This window comes from Bos javanicus, chromosome 29, assembly GCF_032452875.1.
Source record: "Bos javanicus breed banteng chromosome 29, ARS-OSU_banteng_1.0, whole genome shotgun sequence".
In the NCBI taxonomy this organism is placed as follows: domain Eukaryota; kingdom Metazoa; phylum Chordata; class Mammalia; order Artiodactyla; family Bovidae; genus Bos; species Bos javanicus.
The window spans coordinates 49,543,427-49,565,802 of NC_083896.1; the positions used below are offsets into that span (position 1 = coordinate 49,543,427).

Below are 22,376 nucleotides of genomic sequence, written 5' to 3' on the forward strand. Positions count from 1 at the left end.
CAGAGCAGGCCTGTGGGCCGGGCCAGGCCGAGGTCAGGCGGCACCCAGCTCTGCTCACGGCATTGGCTACCCAGGTGCCAGGTGTGGTGGGCGGGGAGGGGCAGGCGGGCGGGCTGTGGGCCCCTCCACCCGCCCCTTGGCCGGCAGTCACACATCCGGGCCTCAGGGAGAAAGCAGGCAGGTAGGAGCCCGGCTGCCAGCCCCCATGGGGGAGGAGGGGGCGCCCTGCCGCCGGTCACTTTCTGCCCTGTGCCTCGGTTTCCCCCTGGACCCTGGAACGAGTCCAACCTTCCTGGGGCTGCAGACGGATGGTCCCTCCATGGGTGAGGTGGGGTGTCCGGGAAGGAACCTGCAGAGGGTCTGGTCTGGAGGAGCAGCCCCAGGGCTCTGGGGGCCAGATGCAGGGAGCCGGCGCTCACAGCCGGGGCCCGTCTGGGTGGGGGCTGAGTGCTGGCTGCAGAGCGTGGGACCCCTGGGCGCCCGCTCCTGGTCACCACATTCTCCCATCTCGGGAGGGAGGGGTGGGCCCGAGTGGTGAGGGGCTGGCCCCGATGACACGGCCCTGGGAGGGGTCGGGCTGGGACCCCCAGGGCCTGGCTGCCCAGGTCCACGGCACGGGGGCCGCTTCAGGAGACCCCTGACCAGGGCTGGCCATCTGCCCCTCTGCCCGCCCTGAGCACGGGCCCCAGCGCCTTAGCTGCCGGAGCTGAAGAGCTCGTCTCCATTCTCTTCTGCCTGTCAGGGGTAGGGGGTGGGATTCCAGCGGGGACGACTCAGGACCCCCAGGCGCCTGGACTCCGCCGCCCCCTCCAGGAACAGGGGCCTCGAGCCGGACACCTGCTCATGCAAATCCGATGTTTGCATGTCCTTCCCGCTCCGCGGCCCTATTTGCCTGGCGCCCCTCCCACCCCCAGCGCTCGCTGACCCCCTCACTCCCGCCCTGGCGCTCACGGCCACCCCCACCATGCTCAGTGACCCCCCAGCACTCAGCACAGGACCCAGTGCCCCTCGGCCCCTCGGCTGGGAAGCCAGAGGCCAGGGACCAGCCTTCGGGGTTGGGGGTGAGGAGTCTGGGGTGAGGGGTGTGGGGTGAGGGGTCAGGTGGTGGCCCCAGAGAAGGCAAAACTGGGGCTTAGGACCAGCTGCCTGTCAGCAAGGAAAGGGTGGCGTGGGCTGGGTGGGCACCATAGCACCCCTCCTGAGACAGAGGCCGGCCCCAGGCCCACCCCCCGGCGGAGCAAGCCCGGGGCTCACGGACCGTGAGCACTCCAGTGCTACCCAGGCTCCCCACAGGCCGGGCCGGGGCGCGTCCAGCGGTGGGGAGGGAGGCCACCCCCACAGGCCCTGCCCTGTCCCCCCATATGGTGGGAAGGCTCCCCACATCGCTGCCTACACTCTGCGGTTGAAGAGCATCCCCCCAAGTTCACGTCCACCCCAAATATCAGAATGCTTGGAAAGAGGGTTTTTGCAGAAGCACTGAGTGATGGCGAGGTCATAGGGAGTGGGGCGGCCCCTTGAGCAGTGACCGGTGTCCTTATAAGGAGATGGGGAGATGGAGGCAGAGACTGGAGGGACGCTGGAGCCCCAGAGCTGGACGAGGTGAGAAGGCCCTAGAGCCTGCTGAGAGCACGAGGCCCTGCGCACCTTGATTTGGGGTTTCTGGCCTCCAGAGCCTTCTGTCGCTTTAAGACGCCCAGCGGGTGGTCATTCGTTAGGGCGCCTGGGACCCTCCAGCAGTTATAACCCCAAGGGCGGCAGGGCCAAGGGGGTGCCCGAGCCCGGGCCAGGCCTAGCCCCCCTCGCCCCTACCCTGGCTCTGTGGTCAGATGCAGGACCCCCCACTCCCTGTGTGTGTCCCAGCAGTGGGGGCCCAGTGCGGGGCAGGGAGAAGGGTGCGGGGTGGGGCGGATGCAAATCCTCCCCCACCCTCCCCCAGAGCAGGGATGGGGGGAATTTGAATACGGCCTTTCCAAGCCGGTGATTAACGATCTTTCATCCTGGAGGCTGTGTGTGGGGACGGGGCCTGGGTGTGGGGGCAACACACGGGCTGTAGGAGTGCCCTGGCAGCCGTGGCAAAGTCCCACAGAGGGTGGAGGACAAGGGGAAGCGAGTCTCTGCTCAGGAGGCCGGAAGCCCACTGCAGCGTGGCCCGCTCTCCCAGCAGGGCCAGGGAGAGTCCTTCCTGCTCCTCCCACTGCTGGGCCCCGGCATCCCCAGCCTCGGCCGCATCCCTCCAGCCTCTGTGTCCATCCTCACTCGGCTTCTTCCCCTCCTTCTAAGGCCACTTTGGCCAGTGGATCAGAGCCCATCCTGATGAGCCCCTCTCCCTGATCACATCTGCAAAGAGCTTACTTCCACAACAAGGGCATTCGCAGGCCCCGGGAGCGAGGGCGTGGACGCGTCACTTTGGGGGACGCGTCACTTTTGGGGACGCGGTGGTGGGCCCGTGGTGGCCTGCAGGGGCCCTGCCCACGCCTGCCGGCCCCGCCTGTGTGCACAGGTGGCCCTCTCTAAGAATCAAAGGGCTGGCCTGGCCCTGAGAACCAAGGGAGTCACTCTCCTTTCACAGAGGGCCCATCCTGGCTGGGCCCTGCCCAGGGCACCTCCCAGGGGACGGCGGTGGACGGGGCAGCCGTGGAGCTGGAGCTTCCCAGAGTGGGCCTGGTGGGGCAGAGCATCTCAGTTCTGCCGGGACCTGGGGTCCCATGGGCTCTGCTCCTTCTGTGGACACAGGAGGGCCCGGGCGGGGCGGATGCGCTTTCCCGTGGGTCTGCAGAGGAGGCTGCTGGAGACAGCAGGTTGCGGGGTGGGGGGGCATGTGGGCCGTGGCCCGGGGGCAGGGAGCTGGGTGGCTGGTCTGCGGTGGGCCCAGGAGGCACAGGGGCGTTTGCCATCAGGCAGGTTGATGGGACCCAGGTCCTGTCCCTTGGCCGTTCCTGGGACCCCTCCAGGCACATGGGCAGTGCTGGGCCGGAATGAGGACTCGGTGGGCAGGTGTCTGGGAGGTGGGAGGGGTGGGGAGTAAGGAGGGGGCCCCATCCCTCCTCACCTGAGCTTCGTGCCCCTGTTTGCCTGCCGCCCCCTCTGCTCAGCAGCTGGCGCCCAGGGTCCATGCCTGTCCTGGGTTGACAGGGCTGTGGCATGGTGGGGTATGGGGCGGGCTGCAAGACTTCCACTGCCTTTTGGGGTTTCCAGGACACCCCCTGCCAAAGGCTTGTTAGAAGTGGCAACGGAAGGGCTGGCTAGTGGTGCTGGGGGAGGGTGAGTAGAAGTGCGGGGTGGGGAGGGAGCCAGGAGGAGCTTCCATCCTGGCCTGGGGCCGGAAGCTCTGGCAGCTTGAAGAGAGCAATGCAGACGGGAGGCAGGCTGAGACCCAGGGGCTGCAGGAGGGCTGGGGTCACGGTCAGGGCTGGGGACTGCAGGGAAGGGCGCTGGGGCAGGTGCTCCCCCTTTCCGCCTGTACCTCGGCTTCCCTGCGAAGGCGGCAGGGCCTCCAGCAGGAAGTGGGCTGGGGCTCGCCTCGCATGCCCTCAGGGTGGGCTCTGTCCTTGCAGACAGGACCCCATGCAGGACGCGGGGGGCACCCGTCCTGGCAGCCCCAGGGGTGCTGGAGACACGTGGGAGCTGAGCCTGGGCCGGGGTGAGATCATCTTCGGACGGTCTGGGAAGAAGCGAGGCAAGGTGAGAGCTGCCCCCACCTGGGGACTGGCCGGCACCACCCCTTGTGCTACCCTGGACCCTGGGCCCCGGATGCCCATCTCCTCCGGGCCGCTCTCTCATAAGGGGTCTGTTTGGAGCCCCCAGGAGGGCGGAATTCTGGAGCTGGTAGCCCCTTCTGGCTTCTGCCTCCTACCCCAACACACGACAGGTCCAGGCTCCTCCTCCAGCCAGCCTTGGCCGCTCACGGGTCACCCAGCGGGTCCAGATGGCCTGGGGAGCCCTGGCCTTCAGCTGCGGCCCTGCCCCCACCCCCTGGAGCCCAGCCCACCCCTGTGCCTAGCGCGCCCTCGCCCTGCACCCCTGCTCCCACCCTGCAGTTCGTGAGGGTGCCCAGCGGTGTGGCCCCGTCTGTGCTCTTCGACCTCCTGCTGGCCGAGTGGCACCTGCCAGCCCCCAACCTGGTGGTGTCGCTGGTGGGCGAGGAGCGGCCCTTCGCCTTGAAGCCGTGGCTGCGGGATGTGCTTCGCAAGGGGCTGGTGAAGGCGGCTCAGAGCACAGGTGGGTCAGGGCGCAGGCGGCTCAGGGCGCAGGCAGGTCAGGGGGCAGGAGGGTCAGGGGGCAGGCGGCTCAGAGGGCAGGAGGGTCAGGGCGCAGGCAGCTCAGGGCGCAGACAGGTCAGGGGGCAGGCGGCTCAGGGCGCGGGTGGCTCAGGGTGCAGGTGGGTCACGGCAGGCGGGTCAGGGAGCAGGAGGGTCAGGGCGCAGGCAGGTCAGGGCGCAGACAGGTCAAGGGGCAGGCGGCTCAGGGCGCAGGCGGCTCAGGGCGCAGACAGGTCAGGGGGCAGGTGGCTCAGGGTGCAGACAGGTCAGGGGGCAAGTGGCTAAGGGCGCAGGCGGGTCAGGGCGCAGGTGGCTCAGGGCGCAGACAGGTCAGGGGGCAGGCGGCTCAGGGTGTGGGCGGGTCAGGGCACAGACAGGTCAGGGGGCAAGTGGCTCAGGGCGCAGGCAGGTCAGGGGGCAGGCGGCTCAGGGTGCGGGCAGGTCAGGGCGCAGGCGGCTCAGGGTGCGGGCGGGTCAGGGTGCAGACAGGTCAGGGGGCAAGTGGCTCAGGGCGCAGGCGGGTCAGGGCGCAGGTGGCTCAGGGCGCAGACAGGTCAGGGGGCAGGCGGCTCAGGGTGCGGGCAGGTCAGGGTGCAGACAGGTCGGGGGCAGGCGGCTCAGGGCGCAGGCAGGTCAGGGGGCAGGCGGCTCAGGGTGCGGGCGGGTCAGGGCGCAGGCAGGTCGGGAGCGGGTGGCTCATGGCGCAGACGGGTCAGGGGGCAGGCGGCTCAGGGTGCAGGTGAGTCACGGCAGGCCGGTCAGGGCACAGGTCAGGGCGCAGGCGGCTCAGGGCACAGGTGGGTCAGAACACCTGAGAGGCCCCACGCCGGCCCTCAGCTGCCATCCCCATGGTCGCCCTCCCTCCGCGGCGCTGCGGGGCGGTGGGAGCCACTCTGGGGTACACGGCAAGGGACTGAAGGTCCCCGGGCTCAGAGCCTCCCCCAGGAGAGCCTGGCCACGTGTGGGGCCAACAGGCCTAAGTGGAAGACCCAGGGAAGGGTGAGACCTCCATAAGCTGCTGTCCACAGCCAGGCCTCCTCACCCCATCTCTTGGGACAGCACTCTGGCCAGCTGGTGGCTGGGGTCAGAATTAAACTCCTGGGCTTTGATTTCAGGGGCTGGGCCTTCGGAAAGCCCAGTCAGGGAGGGGGGTTTCCGCCCTCCTCCACCCCAGAAATGACTGTAGAAGAGACAAAGGCCCTGCTGACTGTTGGGCCGAGGGCTCTGTGCGCTAGAAGGACGTCCTGGGTTCTGGGCCAGCACAGGCTGGGGTCAGAGTCTCTGTCCAGAGGGCAGCAGGGGCCTGCCTCCAGCCCTAACCCTGACCTTGGTCCTGGAGAGTGCCTGGGGAGACCCCTGTGCTCAGGGACCCCTGTGCCTGCAGGAGCCTGGATCCTGACCAGCGCGCTCCGAGTGGGCCTCGCCCGCTATGTCGGGCAGGCTGTGCGCGACCACTCCCTGGCCAGCACGTCCACCAAGGCCCGCGTGGTGGCCATCGGCATCGCCTCGCTGGGCCGCGTGCTGCACCGCCGGCTCCTGGACCATGCCCAGGTGGGCGCCGGGCTCTGGGCGCTCAGATCGTGGGACAAGCAGATCAGGGAGGCCCCCAGAGGTCGGCCGCCTCGGGGCTGGATGGCGTGCCTGACAGAGGCCCCCAGGGCCATCTCGCAGGCTGACCACACTACACCATCTGTGACTGAGCTCCCACCTACCAGGGCAGCAGTGGGCAGACCAGCCCTACCCTCGGTGGTGGGGGCGGCACTCACGGGCCTGGGAGGGAGTGAGGCTGATCTAAGGGACAGAGGCAGTGACCTGACGCCACAGCAGGGTAGGGGGGGCTGGACCCAGAGCCGGGAGGGGTGGAGGGAGGTGGGAGGGAGTGGGGGCCTCCTGCCCAGTGAGCGGCCAGCAGGAGGCAGCATCTCCCAGGACACGAGTGGGGAGAGGGCTGCCAGGCTCCCAGCCGGCACAGGCCTGGAGTGAGCACCTGGTTTCCCAGGACCCCACCCAGACCGGTGCCCAAACGCCTGGCTCAGCCACAGCCCCGCAAGCTCTGTGACCTGGGGCTGGCTGGTGTTCTCTGCCCCACCCAGACGGGGGCCTGAGACAGGTCCCTAGAAGGCCAGGCAGCCCCGTGAGTGGAGCCCCCCTCCACCCGGCACACGGGGTTCTGTCTGGAGGGTACCCTCCCTGGGCGCCCCCTGCAGCAGCAGCGGCCCTTCCTCCATCTGGGGGTGTGGGCCACGCCTGGGTCTCACGGTGTGTGTGCCTAGGGGGACGGCCCCGTGCACTACCCCTTGGACGACGGAGGCGGCCAGGGCCCCTTCTGCCCCCTGGACAACAACCACTCCCACTTCATCCTGGTGGAGCCAGGGTCCCCCGGGAAGGGCGACGGGCCCACGGAGTTGCGGCTGCGGCTGGAGAAGTATATCTCGGAGCAGAGGACAGGTTACGGGGGTGAGTCTGCCCGGGGGGCGGGGCAGGGGAGGGGCGAGAGGCGGTCCACGGGGGAGGGGCGGAGGGGGGCGGTCCACGGGGGAGGGGCTGCCCGCGGGGGAGGGGGGGCTGCCGGGAACACCGTGGTGGGGGTCGCAGGGGTGGCCAGGGCTGAAGGACCACCAGCTTGGGCCGGGACGGGCATTCCAGCCACCAAACATGCCAGAGTGTTGAGACCTGGGCCACTGGGGGGTCCTGGGTGAGGGGGCTGCTGGCCAGAGTGATGGGGAACACGACTTTGGGGAGTCCCTGCCAGGAGGTAACATTTCCCCCAGGCAGCAGAGTGGGTGAAGGTCCATTTCCAGTGCCCCCCGACCCCACCCCGACCAGAGGCTCTGGCTGGGGGCTCCAGGCTCTGCCAAGAAAGTGAGATTTGCGAGTTTCCAGGGGCCTGTCTCCCTCCCCCGCCGGAAGTTCGCTGCCTGCAGGGGGCAGTGCTGCCCCAGGAGCGGCCTCCAGCGTGGCCAGGGCGGGTCTGAAAGCGGGATTTGCCAAAGCCCGTGTATTTACAACTAACATTTACAATCACAATATACGTGTGATGGCTGGCAATATTATAAGCAGTGTGTGTGTGTCTACCAACTGAGCACTCTTTAGTGAAAATGCAACCTAAGCCGTGTTTACCCCTCACCTTAAGGACGCAGGGCTGGCCCGGGCTGCTGAAGCCGGGAGGCTCATACCCGCTCCGCCCAGTATCCTTCCCGCTTGGCAGGCGCCTCGTGAGTTAGAGGGGACTGTTCTCGGGCCAGGGGCGGTCCAGTCTGTCCTGCCTCCTCCCGGAAGCTTGCCAAGCTTTCCCCACACAGCCCACCCGGCAGGCCCGGGCTTCTGGGGCTGCACATTCCGAAGTCTCACATCTGCTTTTTCGGGGGTAAGCCCCTCCTTCACCACATTGAGGTGCTGTGGGGCACTCGGATGGCCTGGCAAGTGGTCAGTGGAGCTTCCTGCCCTGGCCGGGGAGAGATGCCCGCTGTTGGAACGTGGTTGGTGCGGCCACGGACCCGATGTTCGACTTGACGTTTAAAGCCACGAAGCACCACACGGGAGAGTGGGGTGTGGGCCTGGCCTTGTCCCGGGTCACACGGCAGCTGGGAGCCTCTCCGGAGGAAAAGCCTCTTGCCTGGAGTTTGCCCAGAAAATGCCGCAGGCTGGTGGTCTGAGGCCCGGGGGGTTACCCCACAGGAGGGTTCCACGCCCTCCGCTCACCTGGGCACCTGGGTGGACGCTGTGCTCCATCTGTCCACAGGAACCAGCAGCATCGAGATCCCCGTTCTCTGTCTGCTGGTCAACGGGGACCCCAGCACCCTGGAGGTAGGGCAGGCGGGGACCTCCCACGGGGCCCCCCAGCCAGGGCTGGGATGGCGCCTGGCGCTGACCCGGCCCATTGTGCCCCCTCCGCCTGCCTCAGAGGATTTCCAGGGCCGTGGAGCACGCCGCCCCGTGGCTGATCCTGGCGGGCTCGGGGGGCATCGCGGACGTGCTCGCTGCCCTCATGAACCAGCCCCACCTCCTGACGCCCCAGGTGGCCGAGAAGCAGTTTAGGGAGAAGTTCCCCAGCGAGCACTTCTCCTGGGAGGATGTCGTGCGCTGGACCGGGCTGGTATGAGCCGCCGGAGAGAGGGCTGCGTGCTGGCCCCCGCCCTAGACCCCAGCCCCTGGACTGCGCGTCCGTGCCCAGCCCCACTGGCTGCAAACCCCCCGGGCTGGCCCCCGCTTCAGGCCCTTGTGGAGTGGGGATGCCCGGCTCTGAGGGTGGGGCTGCCCTGGGCCCAGGGGACGGCGGGCTGGCCTTCCGGCTGGGGGCCGTGGAGTCACCTCCGGGCCTTTGTCCTGGGCTCCCAGCTACAGACCATCATGTCCCACCGGCACCTGCTCACAGTGCACGACTTCGAGCAGGAGGGCTCCGAGGAGCTGGACACAGTCATCCTCAAGGCGCTGGTGAAAGGTGGGGCCGGGCCGCGCCTGCCGGGGCCCCGCGGGAGGCGCCGGGCAGGGGAGGGTGGTGGGGCAGCCCCCCCCACCCCACCCCCCGGGCTCTCGGCCTCCAGGAGCCTGCGCCTGGGTGGCTGCACTCCACTGCGAGTGTCAGTGCGGGTGAGCGTGTGCGAGTGTTTGAGCGTGTGTACAGCCGCTGCTCACTTGGGCGGCAGCACGTGTGACCAGACTGCAGGAACACAGAACCTTCCAGGGCCTCTACACAATGATGACATGCAAATCCACGAGAGGTTCTGTCTTTGGAGGTTTTACGTTAGATGTATTTTATCACAAAATTTTTAAACTATTTAATTACTCCTAATTTTTATTTAGTTTTTTGGCTGAGCCTGGTCTCTGTTGCTGCACTCAGGCTTTGCTCTGGTTGCAGTGTGCAGGCTCTCAGCCTGGAGACTCCTCTTGTGGACATGGGCCCCAGGGCGCCCAGGCCTCAGTGGTGGTGCTGTGTGGGCACCGCGGCACGGGGGCCTCCCAGAGCAGGGCGTGAGCTTGTTCCTCTGCATTGGGGGCGGACACTTAGCCTCTGGACCACCAGGGACGTCCTTAGAAAACTACGGTGCTCAGTTAGTTCAGGGGTTTTTAGTGTTTTTTCAAGATGGCCATGTCTACTACTAACTCCCGAGCATGTCCACCACCCAGAAGACCCACTAGACCCCCGCTCCCCCCGGCCTCTGGCGATCACGAGCCTGCGTGGCTATGGACCTGCCCGTTGGGGGCACTTCCTGGACATGGGACCACACACCCTGTGGCCTTTGGAGTCCTTCTCTGAGCACAACGCTCTGGGCGGTCATCCAGTGCGCTGTAGCCGGTATAGGGGCGCCAGCCCTTTAGGACAGCGACAGTCCGCATTTTGTTTCTCTGGCCCCCTGTGGAGGAGCATGCGGGTGGCCTCCACTTCCTGGCTGCCGCTCAGTGTGTTACTCATTGAATGTAAACACCTGTTGCGGGGCTGACCGCTGCGGGGACACAGACAGGAAGGGGCTCTGTGGGGCAGGGGGCACCCTTGAGGACGGGAAGGCTCCTCCAGACAGGCGCCCTCTCCCCACTATTCCACCCAGCCCTGGGGTCCCCTTGGGGTCCTGGAGCTCCCAGCGGTGGGGTGCGGGTGGATGTCTTGAGGCTCCTGCCAGTACTCAGAGGGTGTGGAGGGAACCAGGGCATCGTTTCCGTGGCATACATCTAGGAGACCCACCTTGAGGGACCCTGTGCCCACTGGCTCTGCTGGCACCTGGGTTCCCCTTCACCCACTCCGCCTTCCCTGCCCGCAGCCTGCAAGAGCCACAGCCAGGAGGCGCAGGACTACTTGGACGAACTGAAGCTGGCCGTGGCCTGGGACCGCGTGGACATCGCCAAGAGCGAGATCTTCAATGGGGACGTGGAGTGGAAGGTGGCTCCAGGCTCTGGCCGGTGCCAGGCGGGGACCCTGATGAGGGGCTGGGGGCAGGTGGCGTCCAGGGCCAGCCTGGCCCGGCTGTTGCCAGGGGAGCCGGGGAGGCCAGGATACCTCCCGTTGGGCCTCAGTTGTTGGCATCCCAGGCAGGATGGGCTAAATGTCCATCAGTGGGTGCAGGCTGCCTCGGTGCAGAGGGACAGGCAGGGCGGGGCACCTGGGAGCTGGGGGGTCTTGCCAAGGGTCCCCACGCCCCTCCCGTGGGACCCCTTCCCCACGGGCTCCCTCTCACCCTCCGCCTGGCGCCCCAGTCCCGCGACCTGGAGGAGGTGATGATGGACGCACTGGTGAGCAACAAGCCCGAGTTCGTGCGCCTCTTCGTGGACAACGGCGCAGACGTGGCGGACTTCCTGACGTATGGGAGGCTGCAGCAGCTCTACCGCTCCGTGGCCCCCAAGAGCCTGCTCTTCGACCTGCTGCAGCGCAAGCACGAGGAGGGCCGGCTGACGCTGGCCGGGCTGGGCGCCCAGCAGGCCCGGGAGCCGCCCGCGGGGCCTCCCGCCTTCTCCCTGCACGAGGTGTCCCGGGTGCTCAAGGACTTCCTGCACGACGCCTGCCGTGGGCTCTACCAGGCGGTGAGTGCGGGCCGGGGTGTAAGTGCAGGCGCGGGCAGCGGTGGGGGGGGGCGGGGGCGGGCAGGGGGCGTGAGTGCGGGCGGGGGCGGGGGGCGTGAGTGCGGGTGAGTGCGGCCGGGCGGCGAGTGCCCGGGAGCTGGGGGCTTGAGTGAGGGCGGGGCCGTGGCCGAAGGCTGACACACCTGCCCTCCAGGAGCGGGGCCTGGCCCGGAGGCCCTCGGGCCAGAAGGGGCTTCTGGACTTGAACCAGAGGAGCGAGGACCCCTGGAGGGACCTGTTCCTGTGGGCGGTGCTGCAGAACCGCCACGAGATGGCCACCTACTTCTGGGCCATGGTGTGGAGGGCAAGAGGGGGCCTGGGGGTCCCGGGGGGCTGGGAGGACACCGGGAGGGGCCCTGGGGGGTCCTACCGGGGGCTAGGAGGACGCTGGGAGAGGCCTGTGGGGGCTGGGAGGTGGCTGCACACTTAGGCCCGTTCTCCCAGGGCCAGGAGGGAGTTGCCGCTGCTCTGGCCGCCTGCAAGATACTCAAAGAGATGTCCCACCTGGAGACGGAGGCTGAGGTGGGCCGGACTCTGCGGGAGGCCAAGTACGAGCAGCTGGCCCTGGGTGAGCACGGGGATGGGCACTGGGGGCGGGGCGGGGCTGAGCAGCCCGGTGCTCCCAGCGGGGTCGGATGGGTACGTGTGATGAGAACAAAGCCCCACGTCTCGGCCTGCCCAGTGGGGACACTTGGGGAGAGGGAGGCTCCCACGTCCAGACGGGGAGGCGGGGTGCAGACGGGCGCCTCTCACAGCCCCGGGGGAGGTGGGCGGGCGCAGACGTGGGCCGTCCTGCGGGTCCAGCTCTGCGGGGGAGGAGCCCGGCGGGTGGGCCTGGGCGTCACAGCAGCGGCCGCCCCCGCAGACCTCTTCTCCCAGTGTTACCGCCACAGCGAGGAGCGCGCCTTCGCCCTGCTGGTGCGTCGGAACCGCTGCTGGAGCAGAACCACCTGCCTGCACCTGGCCACCGAGGCCGACACCAAGGCCTTCTTTGCCCACGACGGGGTGCAGGTGAGCCCTGGGCGTGCTGTGGGCGCGGCCTGGGCAGTGAGCAGGTGCCCCAGCCAGCTCCCTCAGGCCCTCACCTGGCCAGTGTCCAGACCATGGGGGTGGGCAGGTCCATTCCTGGAAGCCACCCCCCTGACTCCCTTGCTGGAGACTCTCCCCACTAGCCCCAACTCCAGCCCTATCCCCACCTCTCAGTTCAGTTCAGTTGCTCAGTCGTGTCCGATTCTTTGCAACCCCACGGACTGCAGCACGCCAGGCTTCCCTGTCGATCACCAACTCCCGGAGCTTGCTCAAATCCATGTCCATCGAGTCAGTGATGCCATCCAACCATCTCATCCTCTGTCGTCCCCCTCTCCTCCTGCCTTCAGTCTTCCCCAGCATCAGGCTCTTTTCCAATGAGTTGGTTCTTCGCATCAGGTGGTCAAGGTATTGACGTTTCAGTTTCAACATCAGTCCTTCCAACGAATATTCAGGACTGATTTCTTTTAGGATTGATTGGTTGGATCTCCTTGCAGCCCAAGGGACTCTCAAGAGTCTTCTCCAACACCACAGTTCAAAAGCATCAGTTCTTCGGCGCTCAGCCTTCTTTATGGTCCAACTCTCACATCCATACATGACTACTGGAAAAGCCATAGCTTTGACTAGATGGACCTTTGTTGGCAAAGTAATGTCTCTGCTTTTTAACACACTGTCTAGGTTGGTCATAACTTTTCTTCCAAGGAGCAAGTGTCCTTTAATTTCATGGCTGCAGTCACCATCTACAGTGATTTCAGAGCCCAAAAAGATAAAGTCTGTCACTGTTTCCATTGTTTCCCCATTTATTTGCCATGAAGTGATGGGACCTGATGCCATGATCTTAGTTTTCTGAATGTTGAGTTTTAGGCCAACTTTTTCACTCTCCTCTTTCAGTTTCATCAAGAGGCTCTTTAGTTCTTCACTTTCTGCCAGAAGTGTGGTGTCATCTGCATGTCTGAGGTTATTGATATTTCTCCCGGCAACACTAATCCCAGCTTGTGCTTCATCCACCTCGGCATTTTGCATAATGTACTCTGCATATAAGTTAAATAACCAGGGTGACAATATATAGCCTTGACATACTCCTTTCCCAATTTGGAACCAGTCTGTTATTCCATGTCCAGTTCTAACCGTTGCTTCCTGACCTGCATATAGGTTTCTCAAGAGGCAGGTCAGGTAGTCTGGTATTCCCATCTCTTTAAGAATTTTCTACAGTTTATTGTGATCCACACAGTCAAAGGCTTTGGCATAGTCAATAAAGCAGATGTTTTTCTGGAATTATCTTGCTTTTTCGATGATCCAACAGATGTTGGCAATTTGATCTCTGGTTCCTCTGCCTTTTCGAAATCCAGCTTGAACATCTGGAAGTTCACGATTCTTGTATTGCTGAAGCCTGGCTTGGAGAATTTTGAGCATTACTTTATTAGCGTGTGAGATGAGTGCAATTGTGAGGTAGTTTGAGCATTCTTTGGCATTGCCTTTCTTTGGGACTGGGATGAAAACTGACCTTTTCCAGTCCTGTGGCCACCGCTGAGTTTTCCAAATTTGCTGGCATATTGAGTGCGGCACTTTCACAGCATCATCTTTCAGGATTTGAAATAGCTCAACTGGAATCCCATCACCTCCACTAGCTTTGTTCATAGTGATGCTTCCTAAGGCCCACTTGACTTCACATTCCAGGATGTCTGGCTCTAGGTGAGTGATCACACCATTGTGGTTATCTGGGTCATGATGATCTTTTTTGTATAGTTCTTCTGTGTATTTTTGCCACCCCTCTTTAATATCTTCTGCGTCTGTTAGGTCCATCCTTTATTGTGCTCATCTTTGTATGAAATTTTCCCTTGGTGTCTCTAATTTTCTTGAAGAGATTTCTAGTCTTTCCCATTCTATTGTTTTCCTCTATTTCTTTGCACTGATCACTGAGGAAGGCTTTCTTATCTCTCCTTGCTACACTTTGGAACTCCGCATTCAAATGGGTATATCTTTCCTTTTCTTCTTTGCCTTTCGCTTCTCTTCTTTTCTCAGCTATTTGTAAAGCCTCTTCAGACAACCATTTTGCCTTTTTGCATTTCTTTTTCTTGGGGATGGTCTTGATCCCTGCCTCCTGTACAATGTCATGAACCTCTGTCCATAGTTCTTCAGGCACTCTGTCTATCAGATCTAATCCCTTGAATCTATTTGTCATTTCCACTGTATAATCATAAGGGATTTGATTTAGGTCAATCCCGAATGGCCTAGTGGTTTTCCCTACTTTCTTCAATTTAAGTCTGAATTTGGCAATAAGGAGTTCATGATCTGAGCCACAGTCAGCTCCTGGTCTTGTTTTTGCTGACTGTATGGAGCTTCTCCATCTTTGGCTGCAAAGAATATAATCAGTCTAATTTCAGGGTTGACCATCTGGTGATGTCCATGTGTAGAGTCATCTCTTGTGTTGTTGGAAGAGGGAGTTTGCTATGACCAGTGCGTTCTCTTGGCAAAACTCTGTTGGCCTTTGCCCAGCTTTGTTTTGTACTCCAAGGGCAAATTTGCCTGTTACTCCAGGTATCTCTTGACTTCCTACTTTTGCATTCCAGTCCCCTATAATGAAGAGGACATCTTTTTTGGGGTGTTAGTTCTCCACCTCCGGTCTCAGCAAGTCAACCCTGCTAACCCGGAGCCTGGCCTCCCTCCATGGAAGGTGTTCCTTCTCCACCAGGAGGGAGGCTCTGGGGGCTGCAGGCTGGGAGGGCTGATGCCTTAGCTGAACCCTGAAGGGAGGCTGCTCTGGGCACTGGGGCAGGTGTGTGGGGGGGGCAACACCACCCCTTTGTTTCAGGCCTTCCTGACCAAGATCTGGTGGGGGGACATGGCCTCGGGCACCCCCATCCTGCGGCTGCTGGGCGCCTTCTTCTGCCCAGCCCTCATCTACACCAACCTCATCGCCTTCAGGTCCGTCAGCACACACAGCAGCCGCTCGCCAGACCTGTGCTGGTGGCGACACACCCCAGCCTCCCCTCTACGGGACCCACACCTGTGTGGCCCCTTGTGCCCCCTCCCCGCCCACATCCGCGTGGCCCCTGTGCGCCCCCTCCCTGACCCCACATGCTCGTGGCCCCTCTGCGTGCCCCCTCCCCGCATCCCTCTGCAGTTCATCCGCTGGTCGGGTGCTCGGGCCGAGCGGGAGCCTCGGGTGCCCTCCCCACGACCCTGAGGGGCTCCTGTGCTCACAGCAAGGAGGCCCCTCTAAGGACAGGCCCAGAGGACCTGCAAGAGCTGGACAGTCTGGACACAGAGAAGAGCCTGCTCTGCGGCCTGGGCAGCAGGTGAGGGCCTGCAGAGGGGGCAGTGGTGGGGAGCTGGACTTCTGTGGGCAGGGGCGAGCTCTGGACCCCGGGTGCCCGTCTTACCACTGGCCGTGGCCTCCTTCGGGTGCAGGGCGGAGGAGCTGTCCGAGGCGCTGAGGAGTGAGCGTGACCGAGGCCGGAGAGCCGCTTTCCTGCTCACGCGCTGGAGGAAGTTCTGGGGGGCGCCCGTCACCGTGTTCCTTGGGAACGTGGTCATGTACTTTGCCTTCCTCTTCCTGTTCACCTACGTCCTGCTGGTGGACTTCTGGCCCCCTCCTCAGGGGCCGTCGGGGTCTGAGGTCGCCCTCTACTTCTGGGTCTTCACGCTGGTGCTGGAGGAGATCCGGCAGGTCAGTGACGGAGCCCGGGGGGTTGCGGGTCACAGCCCGGCCCAGGAGGGGCCATGCCCCGCGAGGGGGAGCCCGGGCCGCCATCACCGGGCCATCTACGCCCGCCAGGGCTTCTTCACGGATGAGGACACACACCTGGTGAAGAAGCTCACGCTGTACGTGGAGGACAGCTGGAACAAGTGTGACCTGGTGGCCATCTTCCTGTTCATCGCCGGGGTCACCTGCAGGTCTGGGGCCCCGGGGCCTGGCGGGGGCAGCCTCGGGGGGCTGGGGGGCAGGGCTGCCTCCAGGATGGGTCCGCCCGGGCCTGGCGCCCGCGCTGTGCGTCCCGGAGGAAGCCCCAGCCCTCTCTGGGCACGGGCAGCCGCCCAGCCTGCCCTCCCGCCCACCCAGGATGCTGCCCTGGGCCTTTGAGGCCGGCCGCACGGTACTCGCCATTGACTTCATGGTGTTCACGCTCCGGCTCATCCACATCTTCGCCGTCCACAAGCAGCTGGGCCCCAAGATCATCATCGTGGAGCGGATGGTGAGCCCGGGCCGGGGTGGTGAGGCCGGGCCCCGCCCGGAGGGTGCTGACCCTTCTCCTCCCCACCCCCCGCCCCCCGAGATGAAGGACGTCTTCTTCTTCCTCTTCTTCCTGAGCGTGTGGCTCGTGGCCTACGGCGTGACCACACAGGCGCTGCTGCACCCGCATGACGGTCGCCTGGAGTGGATCTTCCGCCGCGTGCTGTACCGGCCGTACCTGCAGATCTTCGGGCAGATCCCGCTGGATGAGATCGACGGTCAGCACTCAGCCCGGGCCGGGGGGCTCCACGTGGGGCCCCGCCCTGGGGAGCCACAGCACCGAGACCCCCTAGCAGCACACTCCTTTTGTAAGACCCTGGACACCCAGCCCTTCAGCAGGGCCTCTGGGGGTCACAGGAGACCCTGGCCTGATGCTGACGGAAGGGAAGTCCCCAGGGCTGGCCCCCAGGCCCGGCACACCCGCCAGGTCATGTCCGGTGGGGGACAGGTCCGGGCTGATGGGTGCCAGCTGTGGAGGCCCCAACCTCGGGCCCTGGGTGGGAGACAGAGATGGAGCTGTGGGCAGAGAGGGCCGCGGGGGCCGGGGCCTTGCAGGGGGGGTGGGCAGGCGCTGGGCACAGGGCACAGGGCTGGGCCCCCCACCACCAGCCATTGCCTGGTCTGGGCCCCAGGCTGGCCCTCCCAGCACGTCCCCGCCGACAGTATGCTTGCGGCCCACCCACTGGAGAGGCCCTCGGCTGGAAGGCCACTCCTGAGGGCACCCTAGCTTCTGGGGACCCACCTGACATGTGAGCCCAACACCATGCCTGGCTTGTGTGGCTTGCCTGAGGGGGTGTCTCCAGGGAGGCCCCCGCATAGGGGTGGGGGTGGGGGCTGGTGAAAGTGAAGTCGTTCAGTCGTGTCCAACTCTTTTGTACTGTATGGACTGTAGCCCACTAGGCTCCTCCGTCCATGGGATTTTCCAGGCAGGAATACTGGAGTGGGTTGCCATTTCCTTCTCCAGGGGATCTTCCTGACCCAGGGATGGAACCTGGGTCTCCTGTACTGCAGGCAGACTCTTTACCATCTGAGCCCCCAGAGAATCCTCCGAGAATTTCCCATGATAGTGCGGTAGGGGGTAGGGGGTGCTCGGGGAGGCCCAGGCTGGACCCGGAACACCTGTGTGGGCCCTGGCATGGCTGGGGTGCACTGCGGAGGAGGAGAAGGGGAACCAGCCCCTCCCACAAGGGGGGCCAGTGTGGGGGCCCAGGGCTCCAGCCGTGCTGGGTGCTCCCAGGGTGCGGAGCGGGGCAGGGGGTCCTTCACTCAGGTGGGTGTCACGGGGCGATCATGGGCGCAGAGTCCCTGAGGCTGACTGCAGCCGCTAATGAGGCAGGTTAGCGCCCGTGACCTGGTAAATATTTGTCCATGGGACGAGGACGTGACTGAGACCGGCGGGCTCCGGGCTGAGGGGCTGCGCCGTCACGGGAGCTGCCTCCTAATTAGAGGGTTTTGCGGGCTCATTTCCTGGGCTGTTTTCTTAGTCCCCCCCACGTGTGCTCTCCCGTGGGCGCCGTTTTCCAGGCCATTAGTTTAATGGGCTCCTGCCTGCCTGGGCGGCCCTGCCTGGGGGACGCTGCCATGACCTCCAACTGCCCCAGTCCCACGGGGCTCCTTGGGAAGAGGCGGGACAAGTGGGCGCCCAGGACCGGGCAGGGGTGGGGTCCTTCCTGCCCTGATGGCCACACATGGGTACGAGGGAACTCTATTATGGTTCGGGGTCCCTAGGAGCCTGGGGTCACCTGGGCAGGACGAGGGGGTGCAGGTTCCCAGGGGTCCAGTTTTCAACACCACTGTAGCTGCCAGGCTGAGCCCCACTGTGGCAGTGCCAGCCTGGGCCAGTGCGCTGAGGGTCCCTCCCCCTCCCCGGCTCTCAGAGTGGACCCTGGCCAGCCCCTCTCTGGAGCCCACTGGCCGGCAGGCAGAAGGTGGTTTGCTTATTTACAGGCTGAGAGGGAAGGCATCCGCAGCCCGTGGTCCCAGCTGGGGTCCTGGGCGGCTGTGGAAGCCGGCTCCAAGTGTCCCGGGCAGAGCCCCCCTCTGGGCCCCAAGAGGCCCCGGGATAACCCATCTCCCAGCTGGGCGTGGTGGTGCCTCTGAGAGTCCCAGGGGAGACGCAGGCGCCTCATCACCACGGAGCTGCTTCCATCAGACGGGCAGGCTCTCCAGGCCGCTCGGGGTGCCCAGGGCGAGAACGGATCTGCAGGCCGAAAGGGCAGGGGCGGCTGGGGAGGGGTCTCACACGAAGGACCTCAGTCAGGAGGGGTTCATCCCATGACGGAGACACACGGGGGAACAGGCCCTGCCAGCCTGACACGCAAGCCCAGAGGTGGGACACGGGCACACACGGAGAAACAGAGACCCCCATGCCCCCCACTGAGGTACAGCATGAAGATGGCAGGGAGGGGGCAGTCAGGGAAACACAGTCCTATGTGCAGGCGTGTCCAGGTCCACACACACGCACGGCCTGCGGAGGTCACCCCTGCAGCCTCAAGCCCTCCTGCCAGGGAGACGCCCCAGCCCCTGGGGCCCCCGCACCCGTGTGCCCTACCCTGGCCTCCATCTGCACCTCCCTCCCATCTCCTGGGGTGGGGGTGGGGGCCAGGCTGGCCCTGCAGGGCCTGAGACAGGCAGGGGAGGGGCCCCTCAGGGATAACGGCCCCTCCAGAATCCCCGTCCAGGGCCTGGAGCTCAGCCTGCCCCAGGCTGGGTGCTCACTGCCTGCGCCTCTACTGCCCAGACGGCTCGAGGAGCCAGCTCGTCCTCAAGGCCGCAGTAACCCGTGTCAAGGGCATTCTGCCGCTGCAGGCTTTGGGAAGGTGCAGACCTGCCCTGGCTCAGACTCCAGTGGCGGGCAGCGAGCCACAGGCCTGCGAAGTCCTGCGGGAGAGACCCCACGCCCTCGCCAAGGCCAGCACCCCCCACGCTGGCTGTGAGCAGAGCTTTGGGTGGGGGTGGGGTGACACGGGCTGGGCTCTGCCTCCAGAGCCCGTGGGACGCTGTGACCTCAGCCCAGCAAAGCGGTGGAAGCAGGGCCAGTACGGCCAGGCAGACCACCCAAGACCCAGTTGTCCCAGGACTTGGGAGTCTGAGCGCCGAAGCCCGGACTGTGCCCGGGAAAGCATGGGGACTGGCCACGTCCCTGGGCCCTTCCCCCGGGTGGCCTCAACCACGGGGACACGACTCTCAATGCCCGAGGGTGCTGGCGGCTCAGGCCCGCCCCAACCCCCGCGCCCGGCCCCTTGCAGAAGCCCGCGTGAACTGCTCCCTGCACCCACTACTGCTGGAAGGCTCGCCCTCCTGCCCCAACCTCTATGCCAACTGGGTGGTCATCCTCCTGCTGGTCACCTTCCTGCTGGTCACCAACGTGCTGCTCATGAACCTGCTCATCGCCATGTTCAGGTGGCTGCCCTGCTGCCTGGATCTGTCCACTTTGCGGGGGGGGGGGCCTTGGTTCTGGTCTCCCCAGCCCAGACCTGTCCAGCCCTCCAGACCGCAGGGGGCAGTCGCCTCTCTGCCTTCAGGAAGGGCTTGGATAAGGGGTGTCACTCCAGAGCTGGGGCTCCCCTCTGGAGGTCTCCCCTCTGGCGCTCAGGGCACCAAGGAGGTGGTGCGGGCCTGGCAGGTGTGTGCGGGCAGGTGCCTGGGTCTGCCAGGCTGCAGCAGAGGGGCGGTGGGGGACGCCGGGGGCGGGCGGGGCGGGGCGGGGCGCAGGGGCGGTGGGGGACCCGGGGGCGGGCAGGGCGGGGCGCAGGGGGGCAGTGGGGGGCGGGGCGGGGCGCAGGGGGGCGGTGGGGGACCCCGGGGGCGCAGGGGGGCGGTGGGGGACCCCGGGCGCGCAGGGGGGCGGTGGGGGACCCCGGGGGCGCGGGGGGGCGGTGGGGGACGCGGGGGGGCGGGCGGGGCGCAGGGGGGCGGTGGGGGACCCCGGGGGCGGGGCGCAGGGGGGCGGTGGGGGACCCGGGGGAGCAGGGCCCGCGCCCACGCAGCTCCCCCGCCGCCGCCCGCAGCTACACGTTCCAGGTGGTGCAGGGCAACGCGGACGCCTTCTGGAAGTTCCAGCGCTTCCACCTCATCGTGGAGTACCACGAGCGCCCGGCACTGGCGCCCCCGTTCATCCTCCTCAGCCACCTGAGCCTGGTGCTCAAGAGGCTCCTGCAGAGGGGGACCCCGCAGAAGCGGGCGCGCCTGGGTGAGGCTCCTGCCTGAACCGCGTGGACGGAGGGGCCCTGGGCCTGGGCCTGGGCGGGGGCAGCGGGCAGCGGGCCCCGGCCCCCTCTGCGGCAGCCCCGAGGGCCTGCCCACCATGGGGCTTCCAGGCCTGGGCCCTGCCCTGAGGCTGCCCGGCTCCCCAGAGAGGGACCTGCCAGAACCGCTGGACCAGAAGGTGGTCACCTGGGAGGCGGTGCAGAAGGAGAACTTCCTGAGCGAGCTGGAGAAGCGCCGGAGGGAGAGCCAGGAGGAGCTGCTGCGGAAGGCGGCGCACAGGTGTGGGGGCGCCCTCCCACTGCGGCGGGCCACGGGGGCACCGAGCCCAAAGAGCCACCCACGGGGGCCAGCGCCCTCCCTGCAGGGCCAGGAGGTGCTGGCGGGGCTGGGAGCTCTCTGGGGATGGTGGGCTGCCTTAAGGCTGGCATGGCCCCTCATGTCACTGGGTCTGGACTGGGTGGGGACATGGCCCGGTTCTAACAAGCAGCCTCTCACTCTGGACTGGGCTCTGCTGGGCCAGGCCTGCCCTACACTTGGGGGTTGGTGCCAGTACTCATGGGGTTCTTCCTGCTCTGGGGCAAACCTCACACCCACACGCCTGGTCCTGCCTGTGGATGGGGACAGCCCTGACGCCCCCTCACCACCATGCCCAAGGGGCCGGAGCACCCTGAACTCAGGCGCCCACAGAGGCTCAGTGGCCCCCAAATGCACCCGAAGGGCCTGGGCATCAGGGCAGGGAGGTGGGAAGGCCCCCGGTGTGGGGCACTGGCCTTCAGCCGCCTGCTGCCTGCCCGCTCCCGCCACAGGGTGGACGTCGTAGCCAAGTACCTCGGGGGCCTCAGGGAACAGGAGAGACGCGTCAGGCGTCTGGAGTCTCAGGTGGGCTGGTGGATCAGGGCGCCCTTCTCCCCGGGCAGGGCCTGGCAGGTGGGCATGCAGTCAGGGCAGGGGCAGGGCGGAGAGAGCCTGGGGCTTCAGGACTCGTGCCCGCCCCTCCGGGAGGAGACCCTGCTGCTCCCCAGGGGTCCTGCGCTGAAGACCCCTCCCCGTCCACTCCTCACACACACGCTGGAGCCTCTTCCTCCCTCTCTTGAGTGACAGCCATCAGAGCGGTGTCAGGGGCAGCCGGATGGCAGGGGCGGGGGGGGGGGGGGGGGCGTGGACACAGGCTCGGCCCCGGAGCCCCCAGCCTGCCCTCCTCCAGGTCGGCTACTGCGTGGCGCTCCTCTCCTCTGTGGCCGACTCGCTGGCCCATGGCAGCGCCAACTGGAGTGAGTGTGACGGCCCCCATTCCCCGGGCGCTCGGGGGGCGGGTGGGCACGGGCAGCCCTCTGCCAGCCTGCAGGCCTGGGGGCTGTGTCCTCTGCCTCACCTTAGGCCTCTACTTTCCACCTGTCCTGGGAGAAGACAGGCCCAGGTTTTGGATGGTCCTTGGCTAGCCACGGTCTTTAGGGCGCTGGGGCCCTCTGTGGGAACCCACCAACTCAACCGGAGCGTGGTTCATGGGCCCCACTGGCTGCTTCCCCCACCCACCCCGCCCAGGGCCAGCTCTCCCCGGGGCTGCCCTACTGGGCACCCAGCAGCTGTAAAGGGGTCTTCCTTCCCTCCCAGACTCTCAGAACTCCAGCAGCGGGAACCCACCGGCCTCTGCTGACCACGGAGGAGCCCTGGGTAGCACAGAGTGCCCAGAGGCTGGCCAGCCGCCCTCCAACCCCTGAGCCACCTGGACATGAGCACAGGGAGCCCTGCACTCCCAGGGGCCCAGACCTGGAGGGCACGGCCCTTGGCTGGTCATCCTGGGCCTCGTGGAGATGCCTGAACAACCCCCCACCAGTCAAGCACCCCGGGCGCGATGTACCACCCTCGCCCTGCCCAGCACCTCCCTAGGCCTGGGAATGCAGCGGTGTGTCACGGGCCCCCCGAACCCCATCCAGAGCCAACCAGCTGGGGCCAGAAGAGCAGGCCTCGCTGAGTGTCTTGTGGGGAGCCTCCCTTTAGGTGGGCAGCTGCCTTGGGGTCCACGCCCAACCTGTGTCACCCACCAAGAGACTGGTCTTTTCTGAAACGCTTGGAGTTAGAATCTCTGTCTCCAAGAC

General features: G+C 65.7%; 1 protein-coding gene across 4 annotated transcripts; it reads left to right on the top strand.

The window, feature by feature from the left end:
• The first annotated feature begins 116 nt into the window (after positions 1-116).
• On the top strand, positions 117-22,089 carry TRPM5 (transient receptor potential cation channel subfamily M member 5). 4 transcript variants are annotated; one of them, XM_061407361.1, is made up of 25 exons: positions 117-181; positions 3,555-3,681; positions 4,038-4,218; positions 5,644-5,810; positions 6,533-6,716; positions 8,002-8,066; positions 8,164-8,355; positions 8,598-8,700; positions 10,016-10,134; positions 10,449-10,772; positions 10,966-11,106; positions 11,256-11,379; positions 11,677-11,822; positions 14,650-14,762; positions 15,044-15,136; positions 15,249-15,507; positions 15,616-15,734; positions 15,901-16,033; positions 16,115-16,289; positions 19,320-19,473; positions 20,082-20,263; positions 20,427-20,559; positions 21,087-21,159; positions 21,485-21,551; positions 21,892-22,089. In XM_061407361.1, exons 2-25 carry the CDS (start codon positions 3,565-3,567, stop codon positions 21,996-21,998), a joined length of 3,471 nt encoding a protein of 1,156 aa, XP_061263345.1. In that variant the 5' UTR covers positions 117-181; positions 3,555-3,564; the 3' UTR covers positions 21,999-22,089. The 4 variants fall into 4 exon arrangements, with proteins under 4 accessions (XP_061263345.1, XP_061263342.1, XP_061263343.1 ...); XM_061407359.1 differs by lacking the exons at positions 117-181; positions 3,555-3,681; positions 4,038-4,218; positions 5,644-5,810; positions 6,533-6,716 and adding an exon at positions 6,757-7,626 and having other exon boundaries at positions 19,320-19,696; positions 21,892-22,025; XM_061407360.1 differs by lacking the exons at positions 117-181; positions 3,555-3,681; positions 4,038-4,218; ... (1 more) ...; positions 6,533-6,716; positions 21,485-21,551 and adding an exon at positions 6,757-7,626 and having other exon boundaries at positions 19,320-19,696.
• The last annotated feature ends 287 nt before the right edge of the window (positions 22,090-22,376 follow it).